This window comes from Oncorhynchus masou, chromosome 18, assembly GCF_036934945.1.
Source record: "Oncorhynchus masou masou isolate Uvic2021 chromosome 18, UVic_Omas_1.1, whole genome shotgun sequence".
NCBI lineage: Eukaryota > Metazoa > Chordata > Actinopteri > Salmoniformes > Salmonidae > Oncorhynchus > Oncorhynchus masou.
In genome coordinates, this window is record NC_088229.1 from 3,386,908 (window position 1) to 3,413,865 (window position 26,958).

At 42.8% G+C, this 26,958-nt stretch overlaps 1 protein-coding gene across 6 annotated transcripts in view; it reads left to right on the forward strand.

Annotated features, from left to right (window-relative positions):
• The first annotated feature begins 566 nt into the window (after window positions 1–566).
• The window catches only part of zgc:113363 (uncharacterized protein LOC791449 homolog), a 34,281-nt gene continuing 7,889 nt past the window's right edge, over window positions 567–26,958 (forward strand). Inside the window, exons 1-6 of one of the 6 annotated variants that reach the window (XR_010450009.1) lie at window positions 575–807; window positions 1,696–1,927; window positions 2,560–2,703; window positions 2,850–3,116; window positions 5,713–6,379; window positions 6,427–8,437. Coding sequence is in view for 4 of the 6 variants with exons in the window: in XM_064922008.1 (XP_064778080.1) it covers window positions 1,741–1,927; window positions 2,560–2,703; window positions 2,850–3,116; window positions 5,713–5,969 (855 nt within the window). In the remaining 2 variants the exon portion in view is untranslated. Of the gene's footprint in view, window positions 808–1,695; window positions 1,928–2,559; window positions 2,704–2,849; window positions 3,117–5,712; window positions 8,438–26,958 lie in introns of those variants that run through there. The other 5 variants (XR_010450010.1, XM_064922011.1, XM_064922008.1 and 2 more) reach the window with 5 other exon arrangements.

A 26,958-nucleotide genomic window follows, 5' to 3' on the forward strand; every position in this document is an offset into this window, starting at 1 on the left:
GTTGGGAATGAACCGCTGGTACCACCCCACCAAGCTCAAATCAAATAGCTAAATGACCATGATATGACCATCTTAAAATAATTTTAACAATTTTAATTTCTCCTATTCTAAAACGGAACAGCTGATACTAGTGGCAGGTAGCCTGTAATGACAGATAGTCTCCACTAGCTGGCAGGATTGCATAAAAAACGTAACACCTGAGCAGCACTGATGCGTTTTGGGGAATTAGGCAACGTGTTAAAAAACGAGTATAAAACAGACATGTAGCTGAATGAGATTTGTCTTATTTAATGAGATATTCAGTAGCCTATCTAAACTAGAAAAGGGGTCATAGCAGTCAAAACTGCCCGCATTGTGACAGATATATATAGTCATGATAAGAAGAAGCATGTTTTATATTAAAAGTTCTGGTCAAAGTTTTTTGGGAAACATAGGTTAGGCATAATCAAATGCCAAGTGTGTCAAATATTCTACAGCTGACTAGATAGACGCATCCCTAGTTAGCTCTAATGATTTGAACACATTGACTGTTATTCAAGTAACCCGAGTTTCTTACTGTGGGAAAGGAAGCGGAGGTGGTCTATCTTGATGACGCTAGACCCCATCCCGGTCTCGCACTCAAACTGCTGCCCGGTTCATCCGCTAACGCGCATCTGTCAGCGCAGTCACTGCTCGCTTTTAAGACCAACACATGAGACGAGTCTATTACCGACAGAATGTGGCGGGATGTCAAGTTTTTCCGATAGTTTACAAACTCATGTTTTCTGCATTGTTTCACCCGTGGTCTAAGACTGGCATCAAGTTCAGGTAAGCATACTAATTGTTTAAAATTAGCGGTTTTTGTTTGGGATAGTTTCCTACTGTGTGGGCGTTGATTTATTTGGAAGATTCATTTGTTTTTCATAGCAGTTTACCAATTGGCCTTAATTCATAAAGCTATGAATTAATGATATAAAAAATGATAGCCCTAGAATACTTAATTTGCGCATTTCCATGAAGTATGACATCTGTTAAAATAAATGTTTAGTAAAAGTTCAGTTTATCATAAGTAAATTAACATTTTAGTAGCCAATTCAAGAAAGACTTGTAAAGGCAATGAATAATATGACTAATAAACTAAAGTTAGTCTGAATGTTGATTTGGTGTCAACGAACTAATGTTGTCCGGTAATCATAAAGATTACGCACGAAACGTCAAGACGTGAAGAAGAAAAACACAAGTCAAAAATAGGCTGAGTGAATATATATTTTTTTAAATTAGGGAAGACGTTGCATATGAAAAAAATCATTGTACCCTAAATATGTCCATTGACCTAGTTTTAGATGTTTCCTACTGTACTCTGAGTCCACTCAGTTAACCATCCATACAAGGGTGTTTTGCTCATGGAACAAGTCACTGTAAAGACACTTCTGTGTAATGAACATCTCTGAGATCAATTTCACATCTGAACATTTTTCTATATCTGTTTTAATTCATTTGATAATATTTAATTCAGGCCGGGATTTAATCCGATCGCGTTTTGTCGGCTTTGCACCTTTTAAAAGCAATGTTGTTGCATTTGAAGAGACCGCTTTTACATTTAAGCGTGGCATAGATTACCTTTAAATTACCTTTAAATGTCAACAGCAATATATACCTTGGATCTACCACTGATGATATTGAATCCCAGCCTTTAACCCCCTGTGTTATGTTCAGGGTTGATAACAGGTGTCTGGAGAGGAGCCTGGCTGTCTGGACAACATGGAGCTGCTGCAGCAGGGGAGGACAGGAGAGACAGTCATTAGTCAGGACAGGGTCAAGGGACAGGAGGTGGCCAAGTGCCCCCTGGACCTCCCAGAGTACCAGACCACACAGCCACAGCCACAGCCACTACCCAATGTTTTTACCCAACAGCCACTGTCTAATGGGACAGCCGGGGAACACACAGGTGAGGTTATAGTGGATACAGGTGGGGTTAAAGTGGATACAGGTGCGGTTATAGTGGATACAGGTGGGGTTATAGTGGATACAGGTGGGGTTATAGTGGATACAGATGGGATTATAGTGGATACAGGTGGGGTTATTGTGGATACAGGTGAGGTTATAGTGGACACAGGTGAGGTTATAGTGGATACAGGTGAGGTTATAGTGGATACAGGTGAGGTTATAGTGGACACAGGGGAGGTTATAGTGGATACAGGTGGGGGTTACAGTGGATACATGTGAGTTTACAGTGGATACAGGTGGGGTTACAGTGGATACAGGTGGGGTTATAGTGGATACAGGTGGGGTTACAGTGGATACAGGTGAGGTTACAGTGGATACAGGTGGGGTTATAGTGGATACAGGTGGGGTTACAGTGGATACAGGTGAGGTTACAGTGGATACAGGTGCGGTTATAGTGGATACAGGTGGGGTTACAGTGGATACAGGTGAGGCTATAGTGTATACAGGTGGGGTTATAGTAGATACAGGTGGGGTTATAGTGGATACAGGTGAGGTTATAGTAGATACAGTTTAGGTTATAGTGGACAAATATGTATACCATGTATATGTATATGTATGCCTGTACTGGTTCAGCAGAGCTCCCAGGGCCCTCTGTAAGGTCTGCCAGAGCTGATGGTGAAGATAGTGATGATTCTATGACAGATCTCAACACAACTGACGACGCGTCACATCTCCTACCAAACAGTATGCCATCAAACCCATACCATCTACCGAGAGGTAATGCTACTGATAACGATGGAAACACTTCAAAACATTACTTCAACAGCTTCTCCTTTTATTAACTTTACGATAAATGTTCAGCGCTGTATAAAGTAAACATTGATTGATTGATTGATTGATTGATTGACTGCTCACTCACACAGTAGAGCTTCCCAGCGGGGTCCCTGTGTCGTCCAGTCCGAAAACTTCCCCCAAGACCCTGATCAACGGAGCCTCCCCCTCCCCCATCTGTACCCCTCCATCTGCCTCTCTTAACCAGAGAGGATGGAGCCCACCTCAGTCCCCTCAGTCCCCAGCCTGTGACAGACACCATGGGCACGCTATTAAAAAACAACACCTGCCGTCCACCACAAGGAGCCAGAACTCATTGAAAGCTGACGCCACTCAGATAAAGGAAATAGCTGGAGATGGTGAGAATAAAAACTAATTATTCTATGTTTCATAGACAGTCAATATATATATAGTGGGGTTATAGTGGATACAGGTGGGGCTATCGTGGATACAGATGAGGTTATAGTGGATACAGGGGAGGTTATAGTGGATATAGGTGGGGTTATAGTAGATACAGGTGAGGTTATAGTCTATACAGGTGGGGTTATAGTGGATACAGGGGAGGTTATAGTGGATACAGGGGAGGTTTTAGTGGATACAGGTGGGGTTATAGTGGATACAGGGGAAGTTATAGTAGATACAGGTGGGGCTATAGTGGATACAGATGAGGTTATATTGGATACAGGTGTTGCTATAGTGGATACAGGTGTTGCTATAGTGGATACAGGTGAGGTTATAGTGGATACAGGGGAGGTTATAGTGGACACAGGTGAGGTTATCGTGGATACAGGTGAGGTTATAGTGGATACAGGTGAGGTTATAGTGGATACAGGTGAGGTTATAGTGGATACAGGTGAGGTATGTTGTAACTTCGCTGCACGTATGATTATACAAAAGCGGACAGAAAGGACGGGTCGGACTGTGTGAAAAATGACCAGTAGAATAAGGTCTTCAAATATTGTTGACTTGAGATCTAAGAATATTTTTTTCAGCTGTTCGGGTCCCTTCTACACTTCTCGGGTAACAATAACTATGCCAGAAAAGGAGACATTTCATTGGTCTTAGCTGGCAGAATCATTGATTTGAACCAATGAAATAGGTTCCTTTTTGGGGCAGTGTGAACAGATCACCAGAGCACACGTTGAGACATGCCCCCCCCCCCGTCACTACGATCTAGTCTCTATCTTAAAGCCACCTTGAAGCCACGCTCCCCTCTGACAGCTTTATCACTTCTGCTGTATGGCCCCTCGCCATCAGGCAGTCCCCGATAAACAGTTGGGATACGTTGACCTGTTTTTTTTTGTGGCGTTACACAAGTCACCAAACGGCTAAAAAGAAAACAATGTGGGTTTTTTTGAACTGGATTTTTCCATTCCGTTTTTTTGTTATTCAATGATAAAAAATGAGGCTTTGTTATTATTAAACTGGCTAAATACATGAAATGTAATTGATTGACACATGGATTGATTGATATGCCACTAATGAGTTGTATGATGTTAGTCTGTCACTCCTCACCCTTCATGGCCTTAAATATACCATATTTAATATATAACATTATTAGGTGTTAACCCTGGGTCCTGGCCTTAAATATACCAGATTTAATATATAACATTATCAGGTGTTAACCCTGGGTCCTGGCCTTAAATATACCGGATTTAATATATAACATTATTAGGTGTTAACCCTGGGTCCTGGCCTTAAATATACCGTATTTAATATATAACATTGTCAGGTGTTAACCCTGGGTCCTGGCCTTAAATATACCGTATTTAATATATAACATTATCAGATGTTAACCCTGGGTCCTGGCCTTAAATATACCGGATTTAATATATAACATTATCAGGTGTTAACCCAGGGTCCTGACCTTAAATATACTGTATTTAATATATAACATTATTAGGTGTTAACCCTGGGTCCTGGCCTTAAATATACCGTATTTAATATATAACATTATCAGGTGTTAACCCTGGGTTCTGGCCTTAAATATACTGTATTTAATATATAACATTATTAGGTGTTAACCCTGGGTCCTGGCCTTAAATATACCGTATTTAATATATAACATTATCAGGTGTTAACCCTGGGTCCTGGCCTTAAATATACCGTATTTAATATATAACATTATCAGGTGTTAACCCTGGGTCCTGGCCTTAAATATACCGTATTTAATATATAACATTATCAGATGTTAACCCTGGGTCCTGGCCTTAAATATACCGGATTTAATATATAACATTATCAGGTGTTAACCCAGGGTCCTGACCTTAAATATACTGTATTTAATATATAACATTATTAGGTGTTAACCCTGGGTCCTGGCCTTAAATATACCGTATTTAATATATAACATTATCAGGTGTTAACCCTGGGTTCTGGCCTTAAATATACTGTATTTAATATATAACATTATTAGGTGTTAACCCTGGGTCCTGGCCTTAAATATACCGTATTTAATATATAACATTATCAGGTGTTAACCCTGGGTCCTGGCCTTAAATATACCGTATTTAATATATAACATTATCAGGTGTTAACCCTGGGTCCTGGCCTTAAATATACCGTATTTAATATATAACATTATCAGGTGTTAACCCTGGGTCCTGGCCTTAAATATACCGTATTTAATATATAACATTATCAGGTGTTAACCCTGGGTCCTGGCCTTAAATATACCATATTTAATATATAACATTATTAGGTGTTAACCCTGGATCCTGGCCTTAAATATACCAGATTTAATATATAACATTATTAGGTGTTAACCCTGGGTCCTGGCCTCTGTGTGGTCTTTTCTTGTATTTAACCAGGAAAAGACCGTTGAGGTTAGTAACCTCTTTTAGGATGGGGACCTGTCATGAGGTCAGCAGGAAGTAGTCAGCATGTACACAAAACTCAAGAACACAACATGTTCTCTATATTCTAATTAAATATATGTTATCCCCCCCCCCCCAGACTGCTGTGTACACTGTGTCCTGGCCTGTCTGTTCTGTGAGGTGCTATCCCTGTGCTCGGTGCTGGCCCAGTGTCTGGCGTGCGGAGAGGGCTGTGAGGTGCTGTGTTGCTGTGGGGAGGGGGCTGCCGGCGGGTTGGCCTGTGGGGAGGACGCCTGCTCTGCCCTGTTGGATTGTGGGATACTAGAGGACTGCTGCGAGTCTTCAGACTGTCTGGAGATCTGTCTGGAGTGTTGTTCTATCTGCTTCCCTGTGTAGAAGAAGAAGAATGGAGGAAGAGGAAGAAGATTGAAACATTTGACAGAAAGACAGGTGAAGTGGCTCTGTGTTAGGCCTCCTAAACGGACTGAACTGTAATAGACGGGACAAATGACCACAACCACCATGTTGAACGCTTTTCATTACCCCCCGTCAGATGTCTCTGTTCTACACTAACATTGATTAAACTTTGGCTTTTGGGTTTATTTAATATCAGTGTTTATTTTGCAAAGCCATTAAGCTACAGCACAGGTTGAGGATGAAATGTTGTACTGACCAGTCTGACCAATCAGGTTGAGGATGAAATGTTGTACTGACCAGTCTGACCAATCAGGTTGAGGATGAAATGTTGTACTGACCAGTCTGACCAGTCAGGTTGAGATGTTGTACTGACCAGTCTGACCAATCAGGTTGAGGATGAAATGTTGTACTGACCAGTCTGACCAATCAGGTTGAGGATGAAATGTTGTACTGACCAGTCTGACCAGTCAGGTTGAGATGTTGTACTGACCAGTCTGACCAATCAGGATGAGATGTTGTACTGACCAGTCTGACCAGTCAGGTTGAGATGTTGTACTGAGCAGTCTGACCAATCAGGATGAGATGTTGTACTGACCAGTCTGACCAATCAGGATGAGATGTTGTACTGACCAGTCTGACCAGTCAGGTTGAGGATGAGATGATGTACTGACCAGTCTGACCAATCAGGTTGAGATGTTGTACTGACCAGTCTGACCAATCAGGTTGAGATGTTGTACTGACCAGTCTGACCAATCAGGATGAGATGTTGTACTGACCAGTCTGACCAATCAGGATGAGATGTTGTACTGACCAGTCTAACCAATCAGGATGAGATGTTGTACTGACCAGTCTGACCAATCAGGATGAGATGTTGTACTGACCAGTCTGACCAATCAGGTTGAGGATGAGATGTTGTACTGACCAGTCTGACCAGTCAGGTTGAGATGTTGTACTGACCAGTCTGACCAATCAGGATGAGATGTTGTACTGACCAGTCTGACCAATCAGGATGAGATGTTGTACTGAGCAGTCTGACCAAAAATTAAAAAATCAATCGTAAAATTGAATTAATTCTCAAAAATTAGAATTGTTTTTAATTGCAAACTAGGACTAAGGGAAGAATACTATAAAAGCTGAAGAAGGGTTGACACGTCGACGTCGAGGAAGTAATGGGATGACTGTAGATCATGACAGTTAACAGTACAGTGATACAGATGGAGCAGCTTCGTTAGAGCCAGTTGGCTACAGCAGGAAAAGAATCCTGCAGCAACAGGAAATGGGAATTATTGTTCTGGATTATAATTAATGGACATTTTTTTTGTAGGGGTTGATACAGTATTCATAAGGGAAAATCTAGTCTGTAATTTCATAGTGGAAATTACAATCTTTAGAAGCTTTTTTTTTTTAAATCTCAAATACAAGCATCTGTATTTTATTTTATTTTTACAATATGAGATTTAACATTGGTTTATAAGATATTTTGTTACAATATGAGATTTAACATTGGTTTATAAGATATGCTGTTACAATATGAGATTTAACATTGGTTTATAAGATATGCTGTTACAATATGAGATTTAACATTGGTTTATAAGATATGCTGTTACAATATGAGATTTAACATTGGTTTATAAGATATGCTGTTACAATATGAGATTTAACATTGGTTTATAAGACAACTTGTGCCACTTGCCTCTGTCTGGATGAGTACACACTATATGTCATCTGTTTCATTTTGTATTGATGAGATCTTTCAACAATCAATATGCAATTCTGAAAACATATCTACATAGACAACATGTTGTAAGACAAGATTAGAAAAGTAGTTGAAACATGGAGTTTTAAACCTTGTCCTTAAACAGTCACTTTCCTTTGTCTTTAACTGGTAGGAAATCTGTTTCGTATCTGGATGTTAAGTATACAGTATCTAGTCTGGATGTTAAGTATACAGTATCTAGTCTGGATGTTAAGTATACAGTATCTAGTGTGGATGTTAAGTATACCGTATCTAGTCTGGATGCTAAGTATACAGTATCTAGTCTGCATGTTAAGTATACAATATCTAGTCTGGATGTTAAGTATATAGTATCTAGTCTGGATGTTAAGTATACAGTATCTAGTCTGGTTTAAGAGTACATTGTCTAGTCTCGATGTTAAGTATACAGTATCTAGTTTGGATGTTAAAAACCTCTACAGGATCGGTGTCCCCCCCACGGGACGGTTAAGCTAACATAGGCTAATGTGATTAGCATGAGGTTGTAAGTAACAAGAATATTTCCCAGGACATAGACATATCTGATATTGGCAGAAAGCTTAAATTCTTGTTAATCTAACTGCACTGTCTGATTTAGAGTAGCTATTACAGTGAAAGAATGCCATGTGATTGTTTGAGGAGAGTGCACAGTTATGAACTTGAAAATGTGTCAATAAACCAATTAGGCACCTTTGGGCAGACTTGATACATTTTGAACAGATGTACAATGGCTCTTTGGATCAGTCTAAAACTTTGCACAAACACTAATGCCATCAAGTGGTCAACATCTAAATTGCGCCAGGGTTGGAATAATACATTATGGCCTTTCTCTTGCCTTTCAAAGATGATGGTACAAACAACAACAAACAATGCATGTTTTTTTTCTTTTTATTATCTTTTACCAGATCTATTGTGTTACATTAATTTCCTCATGTCCACAAACTTCAAAGTGTTTCCTTTCAAATGGTATCATGAATATGCATATTGTCACGGCTTTCTTCCTGGGAAGGAGAGGCGGACCAAAACGCAACGTGGTTAGAGTTCATGGTTCTTTAATAAGAGACACAAACATGAACACAACTACAAAACAAGAACCGTGAAATCCGAAAACAAGAACCGTGAAATCCGAAAACAAGAACCGTGAAATCCGAAAACAAGAACCGTGAAATCCGAAAACAAGAACCGTGAAATCCGAAAACAAGAACCGTGAAATCCGAAAACAAGAACCGTGAAAACCGAAAACAGTCCCGTGTGGCACAAACACTGACACAGCAAACAATCACCCACAAAATACCCAAAGAATATGGATGCCTAAATATGGTTCCCAATCAGAGACAACGATCAACACCTGCCTCTGATTGAGAACCACTCTAGGCAACCATAGACTTACCTAAACAACTAAACTGAACAACCACCCCATTAATCTAATAAAACCCCTAGACAAGACGAAACACAATAAATCACCCATGTCACACCCTGGCCTAACCATTTACATTTTTACATTTAAGTCATTTAGCAGACGCTCTTATCCAGAGCGACTTACAAGTTAATTTTTACCTTTATTTAACTAGGCAAGTCAGTTAAGAACACATTCTTATTTTTCAATGACGGCCTGGGAACAGTGGGTTAACTGCCTGTTCAGGGGCAGAACGACAGATTTGTACCTTGTCGGCTCGGGGGTTTGAACTCACAACCTTCCGGTTAATAGTCCAACGCTCTAACCACTAGGCTACCCTGCCGCCCCGGCAAAAAGCAAACAAAGATAACTAAGGCCAGGGCATGACACATATCCTTGCTTCAGGTCCTGAGCTACAGGCAGTTAGGTTTGGGAATGTCATTTTAGGTCCTGAGCTACAGGCAGTTAGGTTTGGGAATGTCATTTTAGGTCCTGAGCTACAGGCAGTTAGGTTTGGGAATGTCATTTTAGGTCCTGAGCTACAGGCAGTTAGGTTTGGGAATGTCATTTTAGGTCCTGAGCTACAGGCAGTTAGGTTTGGGAATGTCATTTTAGGTCCTGAGCTACAGGCAGTTAGGTTTGGGAATGTCATTTTAGGTCCTGAGCTACAGGCAGTTAGGTTTGGGAATGTCATTTTAGGTCCTGAGCTACAGGCAGTTAGGTTTGGGAATGTCATTTTAGGTCCTGAGCTACAGGCAGTTAGGTTTGGGAATGTCATTTTAGGTCCTGAGCTACAGGCAGTTAGGTTTGGGAATGTCATTTTAGGTCCTGAGCTACAGGCAGTTAGGTTTGGGAATGTCATTTTAGGCATAAATTGAAAAAAAAAAGTTGGATATTATTAAGAGGTTTTTAAGTACACAATATCAAAGTCTGGTTTAAGAGTACAGTATCTAGTCTGGTTTAAGAGTACAGTATCTAGTCTGGTTTAAGAGTACAGTATCTAGTCTGGTTTAAGAGTACAATATCTAGTCTGGTTTAAGAGTACAGTATCTAGTCTGGTTTAAGAGTACAATATCTAGTCTGGTTTAAGAGTACAGTATCTAGTCTGGTTTAAGAGTACAATATCTAGTCTGGTTTAAGAGTACAGTATATAGTCTGGTTTAAGAGTACAGTATCTAGTCTGGATGTTAAGTAGACAATATCTAGTCTGGTTTAAGAGTACAGTATCTAGTCTGGTTTAAGAGTACAATATCTAGTCTGGTTTAAGAGTACAATATCTAGTCTGGTTTAAGAGTACAGTATCTAGTCTGGTTTAAGAGTACAATATCTAGTCTGGTTTAAGAGTACAGTATCTAGTCTGGTTTAAGAGTACAGTATCTAGTCTGGATGTTAAGTAGACAATATCTAGTCTGGTTTAAGAGTACAATATCTAGTCTGGTTTAAGAGTACAATATCTAGTCTGGTTTAAGAGTACAGTATCTAGTCTGGTTTAAGAGTACAATATCTAGTCTGGTTTAAGAGTACAGTATCTAGTCTGGATGTTAAGTAGACAATATCTAGTCTGGTTTAAGAGTACAGTATCTAGTCTGGTTTAAGAGTACAATATCTAGTCTGGTTTAAGAGTACAGTATCTAGTCTGGTTTAAGAGTACAATATCTAGTCTGGTTTAAGAGTACAGTATATAGTCTGGTTTAAGAGTACAGTATCTAGTCTGGATGTTAAGTAGACAATATCTAGTCTGGTTTAAGAGTACAGTATCTAGTCTGGTTTAAGAGTACAATATCTAGTCTGGTTTAAGAGTACAGTATCTAGTCTGGTTTAAGAGTACAATATCTAGTCTGGTTTAAGAGTACAGTATATAGTCTGGTTTAAGAGTACAGTATCTAGTCTGGATGTTAAGTAGACAATATCTAGTCTGGTTTAAGAGTACAGTATCTAGTCTGGATGTTAAGTAGACAATATCTAGTCTGGATGTTCAGTACACAATATCTAGTCTGGTTTAAGAGTACGGTGTCTAGTCTGGATGTTAAGTATACAATATCTAGTGTGGATGTTAAGTATACAGTATCTAGTGTGGCTATTAAGTATACAGTATCTAGTCTGAATGTTAAGTAGACAATATCTAGTCTGGATGTTCAGTACACAATATCTAGTCTGGTTTAAGAGTACGGTGTCTAGTCTGGATGTTAAGTATACAATATCTAGTGTGGATGTTAAGTATACAGTATCTAGTCTGGATGCTAAGTATACAGTATCTAGTCTGGATGTTAAGTATACAGTATCTAGTCTGGATGCTAAGTATACAGTATCTAGTCTGGATGTTAAGTATATAGTATCTAGTCTGGAGGTTAAGTATACAGTATCTAGTCTGGATGTTAAGTATACAGTATCTAGTCTGGATGCTAAGTATACAGTATCTAGTCTGGATGTTAAGTATACAGTATCTAGTCTGGATGCTAAGTATACAGTATCTAGTCTGGATGTTAAGTATACAGTATCTAGTCTGGATATTAAGTATACAGTATCTAGTCTGGAGGTTAAGTATACAGTATCTAGTCTGGATGCTAAGTATACAGTATCTAGTCTGGATGCTAAGTATACAGTATCTAGTCTGGATGTTAAGTATATAGTATCTAGTCTGGAGGTTAAGTATACAGTATCTAGTCTGGATGTTAAGTATACAGTATCTAGTCCGGATGCTAAGTATACAGTATCTAGTCTGGATGTTAAGTATACAATATCTAGTGTGGATATTAAGTATACAGTATCTAATCTGGATGCTAAGTATACAATATCTAGTCTGGATATTAAGCATGCGTGGTTATTGAACTGTGTCAATAATCATGTGTCCATCCACAGTTTTTAAACTCATACCGTCTTTTTTCTTAAATCAAGAGAAAGTTTCTATACAATTTTATAAATGCAGACAGATAATTTGTTAATTCGACATGGTGGGCTATTTATGTATCTGTAAAATTAGTTATGTGAGAAATGGTTGTGGAAACGCCTTTACAGTGGGCAAAAAAAGTATTTAGTCAGCCACCAATTGTGCAAGTTCTCCCACTTAAAAAGATGAGAGAGGCCTGTAATTTTCATCATAGGTACACTTCAACTATGACAGACAAAATGAGAAAAAAAATCCAGAAAATCACATTGTAGGATTTTTTATGAATTTATTTGCAAATTATGGTGGAAAATAAGTATTTGGTCATCTACAAACAAGCAAGATTTCTGGCTCTCACAGACCTGTAACTTCTTCTTTAAGAGGCTCCTCTGTTCTCCACTCGTTACCTGTATTAATAACACCTGTTTGAACTTGTTATCAGTATAAAACACACCTGTCCACAACCTCAAACAGTCCCACTCCAAACTGTATGTGAAAATATTGCTTTAATAACCAACATAACAAAGTAAAAGTCATGATATGTTGTGCCGTCCTCCCACTATGACTTGGGGGAATCGTGCAGTTTATTAGGCTACAGACTAAACCATTTACGATGAACTTCACAGGGTGGAGAAAGTGTACGGTGACGAGTTCAATTAGCCTTTTCAATTAATATCGAGGGTCTTATTCTGGTGACATGAGGATCGATTCCTGGCTGCCGTTTGACAAATAATAATCACATCATGTAGACTAGACAACCCACACTGTATCTGCCAGCTGTTGGCAAGATCACACCTGCCAAGACCGGAGTGGGCACCTGTCAAGACCGGAGTGGGCACCTGTCAAGACCGGAGTGGGCACCTGCCAAGACCGGAGTGGGCACCTGCCAAGACCGGAGTGGGCACCTGCCAAGACCAGAGTGTGCACCTGCCAAGACCAGAGTGGGCACCTGTCAAGACCGGAGTGGGCACCTGCCAAGACCAGAGTGTGCACCTGCCAAGACCAGAGTGGGCACCTGCCAAGACCGGAGTGGGCACCTGCCAAGAACGGAGTGGGCACATTTGGTTATTAACACAACAGTTTTAGTCACCAAACTATCGGTAGAGTTAGAGAAATGTTATGGAAACACACTGAACTGTCCATTTTCATTTGATACATGAACATTTAAGAGAAACAAATGTTTTTATGTGTACTGGGCCTTCAGATACTGATTTATATCCACTACAAGTCAGTTTGGTGGCAACACCTGTGGTGGGGAGATGCACATACTGGCCACATACTGGTTTAATCAATGTTTCCTCCAGACGTGACACTTGGCCAAAGACTTCAATCTTGGTTTCATCAGACCAGAGAATTTTGTTTCTCATGTTCTGAGAGTCTTTAGGTGCCTTTTAGCAAACTCCAAGTGGACTGTCATGTGCTTTTACTGAGGAAGTGGCTTCCATTAGGCCTGATTGTTGGAGTGCTGCAGAGATGGATTTCCTTCTGGAAGGTTCTCCCATCTCCACAGAGGTCAACTCCCTGACCAAGGCCCCTCCCCCTCAATTGCTCACTTTAGCCTGGCGGCCAGCTCTAGGAAGAGTCTTGTTGGTTCCAAACTTCTTCCATTTAAGAATGATGGAGGCCACTGTGTTCTTGGGGACCTTCAATGCTGCAGAAATGTTTTTGTACCCTTCCCCAGATCTGTGCCTCGACACAATCCTGTCTCTGAGCTCTACAGACAATTCCTTGGACCTCATGGCTTGGTTTTTGTTCTGACATGCACTGTCAAAATGTGGGACCTTATATAGACAGGTGTGTGCCTTTCTAAATCATGTCCAATCAAATGAATTTACCACAGGTGGACTGCAATTAAGTTGTAGAAACATCCCAAGCATGATCAATGGAAACAGGATGCACCTGAGCTCATATTTGAGTTTCATCACAAAGGGTCTGAATACTCATGTAAATAAGCATTAAACATTTGCACAAAATAAAAATACAATGTTTTCGCTTTGTCATTATGGGGTATTGTGTGTAGATAGATGAGAAAAAAATCTATTTAATACATTTTAGACTAAGGTTGCAAAGTAACAAAACGTAGAAAAAGTAAATAAAAAATGTAAAGGGGTCTGAATACTTTCTAAATGTGCTGTACCAGGTTTTCCCGTTCTATTCTGACCGCGCCTGTCGGAGCTAGTCTCTGGTTGATGGTCAAAGTCGGACCGAAGTGGAACAGGAAATATCTGTTGATTGTAGCGATGTGCCAAGCCATCCACAACAGGAAGCAGAGGAAATGACTGAAATGACAGGGCTGGCTGACACTAGAGGCCCCTCGTAGGCTGCGAACCAAGCCCTGCTTCTGCTGACCCCACGACCCCCAGGCAGAGAACGAGTCGGACCGCCACACATCAAAGAAAGGGCCGTCGGCCAGACAGGAAGCAGCTTTCACAGTGCTGCCCACCCCAGCACCCTATCTCAGGCTTAGGGCCAGGCCCAGCCACCCACCCCTATCGCAGGGCACCCAGCCTTCTCAGAGGCTATGCCTGACCTGGTCCAGGTCAGCTAGACAGACCTCATCTGTCTACAGGCTACAGGCTGATCCATGCCACTAACAGCTCTGATGACAATCTTTATTTTGTTGTTCAACAGAGCTGCAGAAGAGAACAGGGTGCTGACGTACAGATGTACTATCTTAATTTGATCACTGTTGTCGCAGAGAACGTTGTAGGGTATTCAAGGCTTAAAAAGGCTTCTAAAGTTTGTAATTTCCGCTTATATTTGTCCTGTTACACACAAATGTTTTTTTTCTTCATATCACGACACCTTCTGAGAGACCTGCAGGGTCATGGCCAGGAGCACTTAGAGTTCAATGCTTTGCTCAATTGCACAGCAACATATTTGTTCATTTCACCTTGTCGGCTCCGGTATTCAAACCAGAAATCTTTCGGTTACTGACCCAACTCTCTAACCTTGAGGCTACCTTGCACCCTATTAAAATGAAAGATTTCATTTGCCCTTACACAAAAAAAGCATTAACCCCTACAAAAAAGCAAATTAATTATAATCCACATAATAATTCCCATTTTCTGTTGCTGTAGGATTATTTCTTGCTGTGAGAAACTGGTCAAATTAAGACATCACACCTGTAGAACAAAGCCTAATCCTGGCACATTCCAGAAGACCACTACACCAGCGGCCTGTGTGTCTGGAACCAGATGCCCAGACCAACCAAGTTCTACTGAGATCAGGGTTGAGGTCAATACCATTTAAATTTAGGAAGTACACTAAAATTTAAATTCTCCAATGCTTTTTAATGAGGAAAATTTGGAATTGGAATTTGGTTTACTTTCTAAATTGACCCCAACCCTGATTGAGATGGGGTTTCTCTCTTTCTTTCTTTTTTTAGAACGGGGGCTATGTATGAAATATTAGGAACACCTGCTCTTTCTTTCCATGAAATAGACTGACCAGGTAAATCCAGGTGAAAGCTATGTTAAATCCACAATCAGTATACAGTAGTAGATGAAAGGGAGGAGACAGGTTAAAGAAAGATTTTTTTTAAGCCTTGAGAAAATTGAGACATGGATTGTGTATGTGTGCCATTCAGCGGGTGATTGGGCAAGACATAAAATATACGCAATTTAATATTAGGAAGCTTTTGCAAATTTGGTATACCGTGTATAGTACAATAACAAAGCAACGAGCAGAGCAGCCCAGTCCTAATCCAGTAATATTGATTGGGGCTTTTACACAAACAGATAAAGGGTGTCAGTGATGGTGCTGGTGCCAACAACAATATCCCTTATCGCGCCATCACTGGGCCCACATGGCTAAGTGAAACAGGCCTCTCTCTCTCTGGATATTCCCTATTCTAGGGCACCTTATTCCCCATAGGGCTCTGTTCAAAAGTCGTGCACTTTATAGGGGGTGACGAAACCATGAACTGGCCTACAGATTGAACGGCACTCGTTATGTTTAGGGGTCTTAGGTCCTCGTTAACTGTTCTGTACATACCCATGGTTTATGGGGGGCCCACAACAATTTGTTCAAACTGTACTTATGATTATATGACAAGATTTTATGTTGATAATAATTATGTTCAACAAATTTCTGATATATCACATGCCTTTGTATTCTGCCTCGACTGCCAATCATTCCAATTAGACTGGTTTGGACTTCTACCTGACCAATAAGGCTGGCATTTTCACCCCATTCTGGAACTTCAAGGGTTATTGACATAGCCTCTCTAGTCATTTAAACGGATCTCTGTGGTCACCTCCCCGTATAATAACAACAGGGAATAGGGTGCCATTTGGGACGCACTTCTAAACCTCCCAGGAACACCCTCCCAGCCTCCACTGCCTCCAGCTCCCAAACAGGTCAGAGGTTATTAAAACAACAACCGTCTGGAACGTCAGCTAACCCAGCATGTATTAAAACAACAACCTTCTGGAACGTCAACTAACCCAGCGTGGATTATAACAACAACCGTCTGGAACGTCAGCTAACCCAGTGTGGATTAAAACAACAACCATCTGGAACGTCAGCTAACCCAGCATGTATTAAAACAACAACCTTCTGGAACGTCAGCTAACCCAGCATGTATTAAAACAACAACCTTCTGGAACATCAGCTAACCCAGTGTGGATTAAAACAACAACCGTCTGGAACGTCAGCTAACCCAGCGTGGATTAAAACAACAACCATCTGGAACGTCAGCTAACCCATCGTGGATTAAAACAACAACCGTCTGGAACGTCAGCTAACCCAGCGTGGATTATAACAACAACCGTCTGGAACGTCAGCTAACCCAGTGTGGATTAAAACAACAACCATCTGGAACGTCAGCTAACCCATCGTGGATTAAAACAACAACCGTCTGGAACATCAGCTAACCCAGCGTGGATTAAAACAACAACCGTCTGGAACGTCAGTTTACCCAGCGTGGATTAAAACAACAACCGTCTGGAACATCAGCTAACCCAGCATGTATTAAAACAACAACCTTCTGGAACGTCAGCTAACCCAGCATGTATTAAAACAACAACCTTCTGGAACATCAGCTAACCCAGTGTGGATTAAAACAACAACCGTCTGGAACGTCAGCTAACCCAGCGTGGATTAAAACAACAACCGTCTGGAACGTCAGTTTACCCAGCGTGGATTAAAACAACAACCGTCTGGAACGTCAGCTAACCCAGCGTGGATTAAAACAACAACCGTCTGGAACGTCAGTTTACCCAGCGTGGATTAAAACAACAACCGTCTGGAACATCAGCTAACCCAGCATGTATTAAAACAACAACCTTCTGGAACGTCAACTAACACAGCGTGGATTAAAACAACAACCGTCTGGAACATCAGCTAACCCAGCGTGGATTAACACAACAACCGTCTGGAACATCAGCTAACACAGCGTGGATTATAACAACAACCGTCTGGAACATCAGCTAACCCAGCGTGGATTAAAACAACAACCGTCTGAAAAGTCAGCTAACACAGCGTGGATTATAACAACAACCGTCTGGAACATCAGCTAACCCAGCGTGGATTAAAACAACAACCGTCTGGAACATCAGCTAACCCAGCGTGGATTAAAACAACAACCGTCTGGAACATCAGCTAACCCAGCGTGGATTAAAACAACAACCGTCTGGAACATCAGCTAACCCAGCGTGGATTAACACAACAACCGTCTGGAACATCAGCTAACCCAGCGTGGATTAAAACAACAACCGTCTGAAAAGTCAGCTAACCCAGCGTGGATTAAAACAACAACCGTCTGGAACTTCAACTAACCCAGCGTGGATTAAAACAACAACCGTCTGGAACGTCAGCTAACCCAGCGTGGATTATAACAACAACCGTCTGGAACGTCAGCTAACCCAGCGTGGATTAAAACAACAACCTTCTGGAACGTCAACTAACCCAGTGTGGATTAAAACAACAACCGTCTGGAAAGTCAGCTAACCCAGCGTGGATTATAACAACAACCGTCTGGAACGTCAGCTAACCCATCGTGGATTAAAACAACAACCATCTGGAACGTCAGCTAACCCAGCGTGGATTAAAACAACAACCGTCTGGAACGTCAGTTTACCCAGCGTGGATTAAAACAACAACCATCTGGAACATCAGCTAACCCAGCATGTATTAAAACAACAACCTTCTGGAACGTCAGCTAACCCAGCATGTATAAAAACGACAACCTTCTGGAACATCAGCTAACTCAGTGTGGATTAAAACAACAACCGTCTGGAACGTCAGCTAACCCAGCGTGGATTAAAACAACAACCGTCTGGAACGTCAGTTTACCCAGCGTGGATTAAAACAACAACCGTCTGGAACATCAGCTAACCCAGCATGTATTAAAACAACAACCTTCTGGAACGTCAACTAACACAGCGTGGATTAAAACAACAACCGTCTGGAACGTCAGCTAACCCATCGTGGATTAAAACAACAACCGTCTGGAACGTCAGCTAACCCAGCGTGGATTATAACAACAACCGTCTGGAATGTCAGCTAACCCAGCGTGGATTAAAACAACAACCGTCTGGAACGTCAGCTAACCCAGTGTGGATTAAAACAACAACCATCTGGAACGTCAGCTAACCCATCGTGGATTAAAACAACAACCGTCTGGAACGTCAGCTAACCCAGCGTGGATTAAAACAACAACCGTCTGGAACGTCAGTTTACCCAGCGTGGATTATAACAACAACCGTCTGGAACATCAGCTAGCCCAGCATGTATTAAAACAACAACCTTCTGGAACGTCAGCTAACCCAGCGTGGATTATAACAACAACCTTCTGGAACGTCAGCTAACCCAGCATGTATTAAAACAACAACCGTCTGGAACGTCAGTTTACCCAGCGTGGATTAAAACAACAACCGTCTGGAACATCAGCTAACCCAGCATGTATTAAAACAACAACCTTCTGGAACGTCAACTAACCCAGCGTGGATTAAAACAACAACCGTCTGGAACATCAGCTAACCCAGCGTGGATTAACACAACAACCGTCTGGAACATCAGCTAACCCAGCGTGGATTAAAACAACAACCGTCTGGAACGCCAGCTAACCCAGCGTGGATTAAAACAACAACCGTCTGGAACGTCAACTAACCCAGCGTGGATTAAAACAACAACCGTCTGGAACGTCAGCTCACCCAGCGTGGATTAAAAAAATAACCGTCTGGAACGTCAGCTAACCCAGCGTGGATTATAACAACAACCATCTGGAACGTCAACTAACCCAGCGTGGATTAAAACAACAACCGTCTGGAACATCAGCTAACCCAGTGTGGATTATAACAACAACCATCTGGAACGTCAGCTAACCCATCGTGGATTAAAACAACAACCGTCTGGAACGTCAACTAACCCAGCGTGGATTAAAACAACAACCTTCTGGAACGTCAACTAACCCAGCGTGGATTAAAACAACAACCGTCTGGAACGTCAACTAACCCAGCGTGGATTAAAACAATAACCGTCTGGAACATCAGCTAACCCAGCGTGGATTAAAACAACAACCTTCTGGAACGTCAACTAACCCAGCGTGGATTAAAACAACAACCGTCTGGAACATCAGCTAACCCAGTGTGGATTAAAACAACAACCATCTGGAACGTCAGCTAACCCATCGTGGATTAAAACAACAACCTTCTGGAACGTCAGCTAACCCAGTGTGGATTAAAACAACAACCGTCTGGAACGTCAGCTAACCCAGCGTGGATTATAACAACAACCGTCTGGAACGTCAGCTAACCCAGCGTGGATTAAAACAACAACCGTCTGGAACGTCAGCTCACCCAGCGTGGATTAAAACAACAACCGTCTGGAACGTCAGCTAACCCAGCGTGGATTAAAACAACAACCGTCTGGAACGTCAGCTAACCCAGCGTGGATTATAACAACAACCTTCAGGAACGTCAGTTTACCCAGCGTGGATTAAAACAACAACCGTCTGGAACGTCAGTTTACCCAGCGTGTATTAAAACAACAACCGTCTGGAACGTCAGCTAACCCAGCGTGGATTAAAACAACACCCGTCTGGAACGTCAGCTAACCCAGCGTGGATTAAAACAACAACCGTCTGGAACGTCAGCTAACCCAGCGTGGATTAAAACAACAACCGTCTGGAACGTCAGCTAACCCAGCGTGGATTATAACAACAACCTTCAGGAACGTCAGTTTACCCAGCGTGGATTAAAACAACAACCGTCTGGAACGTCAGTTTACCCAGCGTGTATTAAAACAACAACCGTCTGGAACGTCAGCTAACCCAGCGTGGATTAAAACAACAACCTTCTGGAACGTCAGCTAACCCAGCGTGGATTAAAACAACAACCGTCTGGAACGTCAGCTAACCCAGCGTGGATTAAAACAACAACCGTCTGGAACGTCAGCTAACCCAGCGTGGATTAAAACAACAACCTTCTGGAACGTCAGCTAACCCAGCGTGGATTAAAACAACAACCGTCTGGAACGTCAGCTAACCCAGCGTGGATTAAAACAACAACCGTCTGGAACGTCAGCTAACCCAGCGTGGATTAAAACAACAACTGTCTGGAACGTCAGCTAACCCAGCGTGGATTAAAACAACAACCGTCTGGAACGTCAGCTAACCCAGCGTGGATTAAAACAACAACCGTCTGGAACGTCAGCTAACCCAGCGTGGATTAAAACAACAACCTTCTGGAACGTCAGCTAACCCAGTGTGGATTAAAACAACAACCTTCTGGAACGTCAGCTAACCCATCGTGGATTAAAACAACAACCTTCTGGAACGTCAGCTAACCCAGTGTGGATTAAAACAACAACCGTCTGGAACGTCAGCTAACCCAGCGTGGATTATAACAACAACCGTCTGGAACGCAGCTAACCCAGCGTGGATTAAAACAACAACAGTCTGGAACGTCAGCTCACCCAGCGTGGATTAAAACAACAACCGTCTGGAACGTCAGCTAACCCAGCGTGATTAAAACAACAACCGTCTGGAACGCCAGCTAACCCAGCGTGGATTATAACAACAACCTTCAGGAACGTCCAGTTTACCCAGCGTGGATTAAAACAACAACCGTCTGGAACGTCAGTTTACCCAGCGTGTATTAAAACAACAACCGTCTGGAACGTCAGCTAACCCAGCGTGGATTAAAACAACCCCGTCTGGAACGTCAGCTAACCCAGCGTGGATTAAAACAACAACCGTCTGGAACGTCAGCTAACCCAGCGTGGATTAAAACAACAACCGTCTGGAACGTCAGCTAACCCAGCGTGGATTATAACAACAACCTTCAGGAACGTCAGTTTACCCAGCGTGGATTAAAACAACAACCGTCTGGAACGTCAGTTTACCCAGCGTGGATTAAAACAACAACCGTCTGGAACGTCAGCTAACCCAGCGTGGATTAAAACAACAACCTTCTGGAACGTCAGCTAACCCAGCGTGGATTAAAACAACAACCGTCTGGAACGTCAGCTAACCCAGCGTGGATTAAAACAACAACCGTCTGGAACGTCAGCTAACCCAGCGTGGATTAAAACAACAACCTTCTGGAACGTCAGCTAACCCAGTGTGGATTAAAACAACAACCGTCTGGACGTCAGCTCACCCAGCGTGGATTAAAACAACAACCGTCAGGAACGTCAGTTTACCCAGTGTGGATTAAAACAACAACCGTCTGGAACGTCAGCTAACCCAGCGTGGATTAAAACAACAACAGTCTGGAACATCAGCTAACCCAGCGTGGATTAAAACAACAACCTTCTGGAACGTCAGCTAACCCAGCGTGGATTAAAACAACAACCGTCTGGAACGTCAGCTAACCCAGCGTGGATTAAAACAACAACCGTCTGGAACGTCAGCTAACCCAGCGTGGATTAAAACAACAACCGTCTGGAACATCAGCTAACCCAGCGTGGATTAAAACAACAACCGTCTGGAACGTCAGCTAACCCAGCGTGGATTAAAACAACAACCGTCTGGAACGTCAGCTAACCCAGCGTGGATTAAAACAACAACCTTCTGGAACGTCAGCTAACCCAGTGTGGATTAAAACAACAACCGTCTGGAACGTCAGCTAACCCAGCGTGGATTATAACAACAACCGTCTGGAACGTCAGCTAACCCATCGTGGATTAAAACAACAACCGTCTGGAACGTCAGCTCACCCATTGTGGATTAAAACAACAACCGTCTGGAACGTCAGCTAACCCAGCGTGGATTAAAACAACAACCGTCTGGAACATCAGCTAACCCAGCGTGGATTATAACAACAACCGTCTGGAACATCAGCTAACCCAGCGTGGATTAAAACAACAACCGTCTGGAACGTCAGCTAACCCAGCGTGGATTAAAACAACAACCGTCTGGAACGTCAGCTAACCCAGCGTGGATTAAAACAACAACCGTCTGGAACGTCAGCTAACCCAGCGTGGATTAAAACAACAACCGTCTGGAATGTCAACTAACCCAGCGTGGATTAAAACAACAACCGTCTGGAACGTCAACTAACCCAGCGTGGATTATAACAACAACCGTCTGGAACGTCAGCTAACCCAGCGTGGATTAAAACAACAACCGTCTGGAACGTCAACTAACCCAGCGTGGATTATAACAACAACCGTCTGGAACGTCAGCTAACCCAGCGTGGATTAAAACAACAACTGTCTGGAACGTCAACTAACCCAGCGTGGATTAAAACAACAACCGTCTGGAACATCAGCTAACCCAGTGTGGATTAAAACAACAACCGTCTGGAACGTCAGCTCACCCAGCGTGGATTAAAACAACAACCGCCTGGAACATCAGCTAACCCAGCGTGGATTAAAACAACAACCGTCTGGAACATCAGCTAACCCAGCGTGGATTATAACAACAACCGTCTGGAACGTCAGCTAAACCAGCGTGGATTATAACAACAACCATCTGGAACGTCAGCTAACCCAGCGTGGATTAAAACAACAACCGTCTGGAACGTCAGCTAACCCATCGTGGATTAAAACAACAACCGTCTGGAACGTCAACTAACCCAGCGTGGATTAAAACAACAACCTTCTGGAACGTCAGCTAACCCAGCATGTATTAAAACAACAACCTTCTGGAACATCAGCTAACCCAGCGTGGATTAAAACAACAACCGTCTGGAACGTCAGTTTACCCAGCGTGGATTAAAACAACAACCGTCTGGAACATCAGCTAACCCAGCATGTATTAAAACAACAACCTTCTGGAACGTCAACTAACCCAGCGTGGATTAAAACAACAACCGTCTGGAACATCAGCTAACCCAGCGTGGATTAACACAACAACCGTCTGGAACATCAGCTAACCCAGCGTGGATTAAAACAACAACCGTCTGGAACGTCAGCTAACCCAGCGTGGATTAAAACAACAACCGTCTGGAACGTCAACTAACCCAGCGTGGATTAAAACAACAACCGTCTGGAACGTCAGCTCACCCAGCGTGGATTAAAAAAATAACCGTCTGGAACGTCAGCTAACCCAGCGTGGATTATAACAACAACCATCTGGAACGTCAACTAACCCAGCGTGGATTAAAACAACAACCGTCTGGAACATCAGCTAACCCAGTGTGGATTATAACAACAACCATCTGGAACGTCAGCTAACCCATCGTGGATTAAAACAACAACCGTCTGGAACGTCAACTAACCCAGCGTGGATTAAAACAACAACCTTCTGGAACGTCAACTAACCCAGCGTGGATTAAAACAACAACCGTCTGGAACGTCAACTAACCCAGCGTGGATTAAAACAACAACCGTCTGGAACATCAGCTAACCCAGTGTGGATTAAAACAACAACCGTCTGGAACGTCAGCTAACCCAGCGTGGATTATAACAACAACCGTCTGGAACGTCAGCTAACCCAGCGTGGATTAAAACAACAACCGTCTGGAACGTCAGCTCACCCAGCGTGGATTAAAACAACAACCGTCTGGAACGTCAGCTAACCCAGCGTGGATTAAAACAACAACCGTCTGGAACGTCAGCTAACCCAGCGTGGATTATAACAACAACCTTCAGGAACGTCAGTTTACCCAGCGTGGATTAAAACAACAACCGTCAGGAACGTCAGTTTACCCAGTGTGGATTAAAACAACAACCGTCTGGAACGTCAGCTAACCCAGCGTGGATTAAAACAACAACAGTCTGGAACATCAGCTAACCCAGCGTGGATTAAAACAACAACCTTCTGGAACGTCAGCTAACCCAGCGTGGATTAAAACAACAACCGTCTGGAACGTCAGCTAACCCAGCGTGGATTAAAACAACAACCGTCTGGAACGTCAGCTAACCCAGCGTGGATTAAAACAACAACCGTCTGGAACATCAGCTAACCCAGCGTGGATTAAAACAACAACCGTCTGGAACGTCAGCTAACCCAGCATGGATTAAAACAACAACCGTCTGGAACGTCAGCTAACCCAGCGTGGATTAAAACAACAACCTTCTGGAACGTCAGCTAACCCAGTGTGGATTAAAACAACAACCGTCTGGAACGTCAGCTAACCCAGCGTGGATTATAACAACAACCGTCTGGAACGTCAGCTAACCCATCGTGGATTAAAACAACAACCGTCTGGAACGTCAGCTCAACCATTGTGGATTAAAACAACAACCGTCTGGAACGTCAGCTAACCCAGCGTGGATTAAAACAACAACCGTCTGGAACATCAGCTAACCCAGCGTGGATTATAACAACAACCGTCTGGAACATCAGCTAACCCAGCGTGGATTAAAACAACAACCGTCTGGAACGTCAGCTAACCCAGCGTGGATTAAAACAACAACCGTCTGGAACGTCAGCTAACCCAGTGTGGATTAAAACAACAACCGTCTGGAACGTCAGCTAACCCAGCGTGGATTAAAACAACAACCGTCTGGAATGTCAACTAACCCAGCGTGGATTAAAACAACAACCGTCTGGAACGTCAACTAACCCAGCGTGGATTATAACAACAACCGTCTGGAACGTCAGCTAACCCAGCGTGGATTAAAACAACAACCGTCTGGAACGTCAACTAACCCAGCGTGGATTATAACAACAACCGTCTGGAACGTCAGCTAACCCAGCGTGGATTAAAACAACAACCGTCTGGAACGTCAACTAACCCAGCGTGGATTAAAACAACAACCGTCTGGAACATCAGCTAACCCAGTGTGGATTAAAACAACAACCGTCTGGAACGTCAGCTCACCCAGCGTGGATTAAAACAACAACCGCCTGGAACATCAGCTAACCCAGCGTGGATTAAAACAACAACCGTCTGGAACATCAGCTAACCCAGCGTGGATTATAACAACAACCGTCTGGAACGCAGCTAAACCAGCGTGGATTATAACAACAACCATCTGGAACGTCAGCTAACCCAGCGTGGATTAAAACAACAACCGTCTGGAACGTCAGCTAACCCATCGTGGATTAAAACAACAACCGTCTGGAACGTCAACTAACCCAGCGTGGATTAAAACAACAACCTTCTGGAACGTCAGCTAACCCAGCATGTATTAAAACAACAACCTTCTGGAACATCAGCTAACCCAGCGTGGATTAAAACAACAACCGTCTGGAACGTCAGTTTACCCAGCGTGGATTAAAACAACAACCGTCTGGAACATCAGCTAACCCAGCATGTATTAAAACAACAACCTTCTGGAACGTCAACTAACCCAGCGTGGATTAAAACAACAACCGTCTGGAACATCAGCTAACCCAGCGTGGATTAACACAACAACCGTCTGGAACATCAGCTAACCCAGCGTGGATTAAAACAACAACCGTCTGGAACGTCAACTAACCCAGCGTGGATTAAAACAACAACCGTCTGGAACGTCAGCTCACCCAGCGTGGATTAAAAAAATAACCGTCTGGAACGTCAGCTAACCCAGCGTGGATTATAACAACAACCATCTGGAACGTCAACTAACCCAGCGTGGATTAAAACAACAACCGTCTGGAACATCAGCTAACCCAGTGTGGATTATAACAACAACCATCTGGAACGTCAGCTAACCCATCGTGGATTAAAACAACAACCGTCTGGAACGTCAACTAACCCAGCGTGGATTAAAACAACAACCTTCTGGAACGTCAACTAACCCAGCGTGGATTAAAACAACAACCGTCTGGAACGTCAACTAACCCAGCGTGGATTAAAACAATAACCGTCTGGAACATCAGCTAACCCAGCGTGGATTAAAACAACAACCTTCTGGAACGTCAACTAACCCAGCGTGGATTAAAACAACAACCGTCTGGAACATCAGCTAACCCAGTGTGGATTAAAACAACAACCGTCTGGAACGTCAGCTAACCCAGCGTGGATTATAACAACAACCGTCTGGAACGTCAGCTAACCCAGCGTGGATTAAAACAACAACCGTCTGGAACGTCCAGCTCACCCAGCGTGGATTAAAACAACAACCGTCTGGAACGTCAGCTAACCCAGCGTGGATTAAAACAACAACCGTCTGGAACGTCAGCTAACCCAGCGTGGATTATAACAACAACCTTCAGGAACGTCAGTTTACCCAGCGTGGATTAAAACAACAACCGTCTGGAACGTCAGTTTACCCAGCGTGTATTAAAACAACAACCGTCTGGAACGTCAGCTAACCCAGCGTGGATTAAAACAACACCCGTCTGGAACGTCAGCTAACCCAGCGTGGATTAAAACAACAACCGTCTGGAACGTCAGCTAACCCAGCGTGGATTAAAACAACAACCGTCTGGAACGTCAGCTAACCCAGCGTGGATTATAACAACAACCTTCAGGAACGTCAGTTTACCCAGCGTGGATTAAAACAACAACCGTCTGGAACGTCAGTTTACCCAGCGTGTATTAAAACAACAACCGTCTGGAACGTCAGCTAACCCAGCGTGGATTAAAACAACAACCTTCTGGAACGTCAGCTA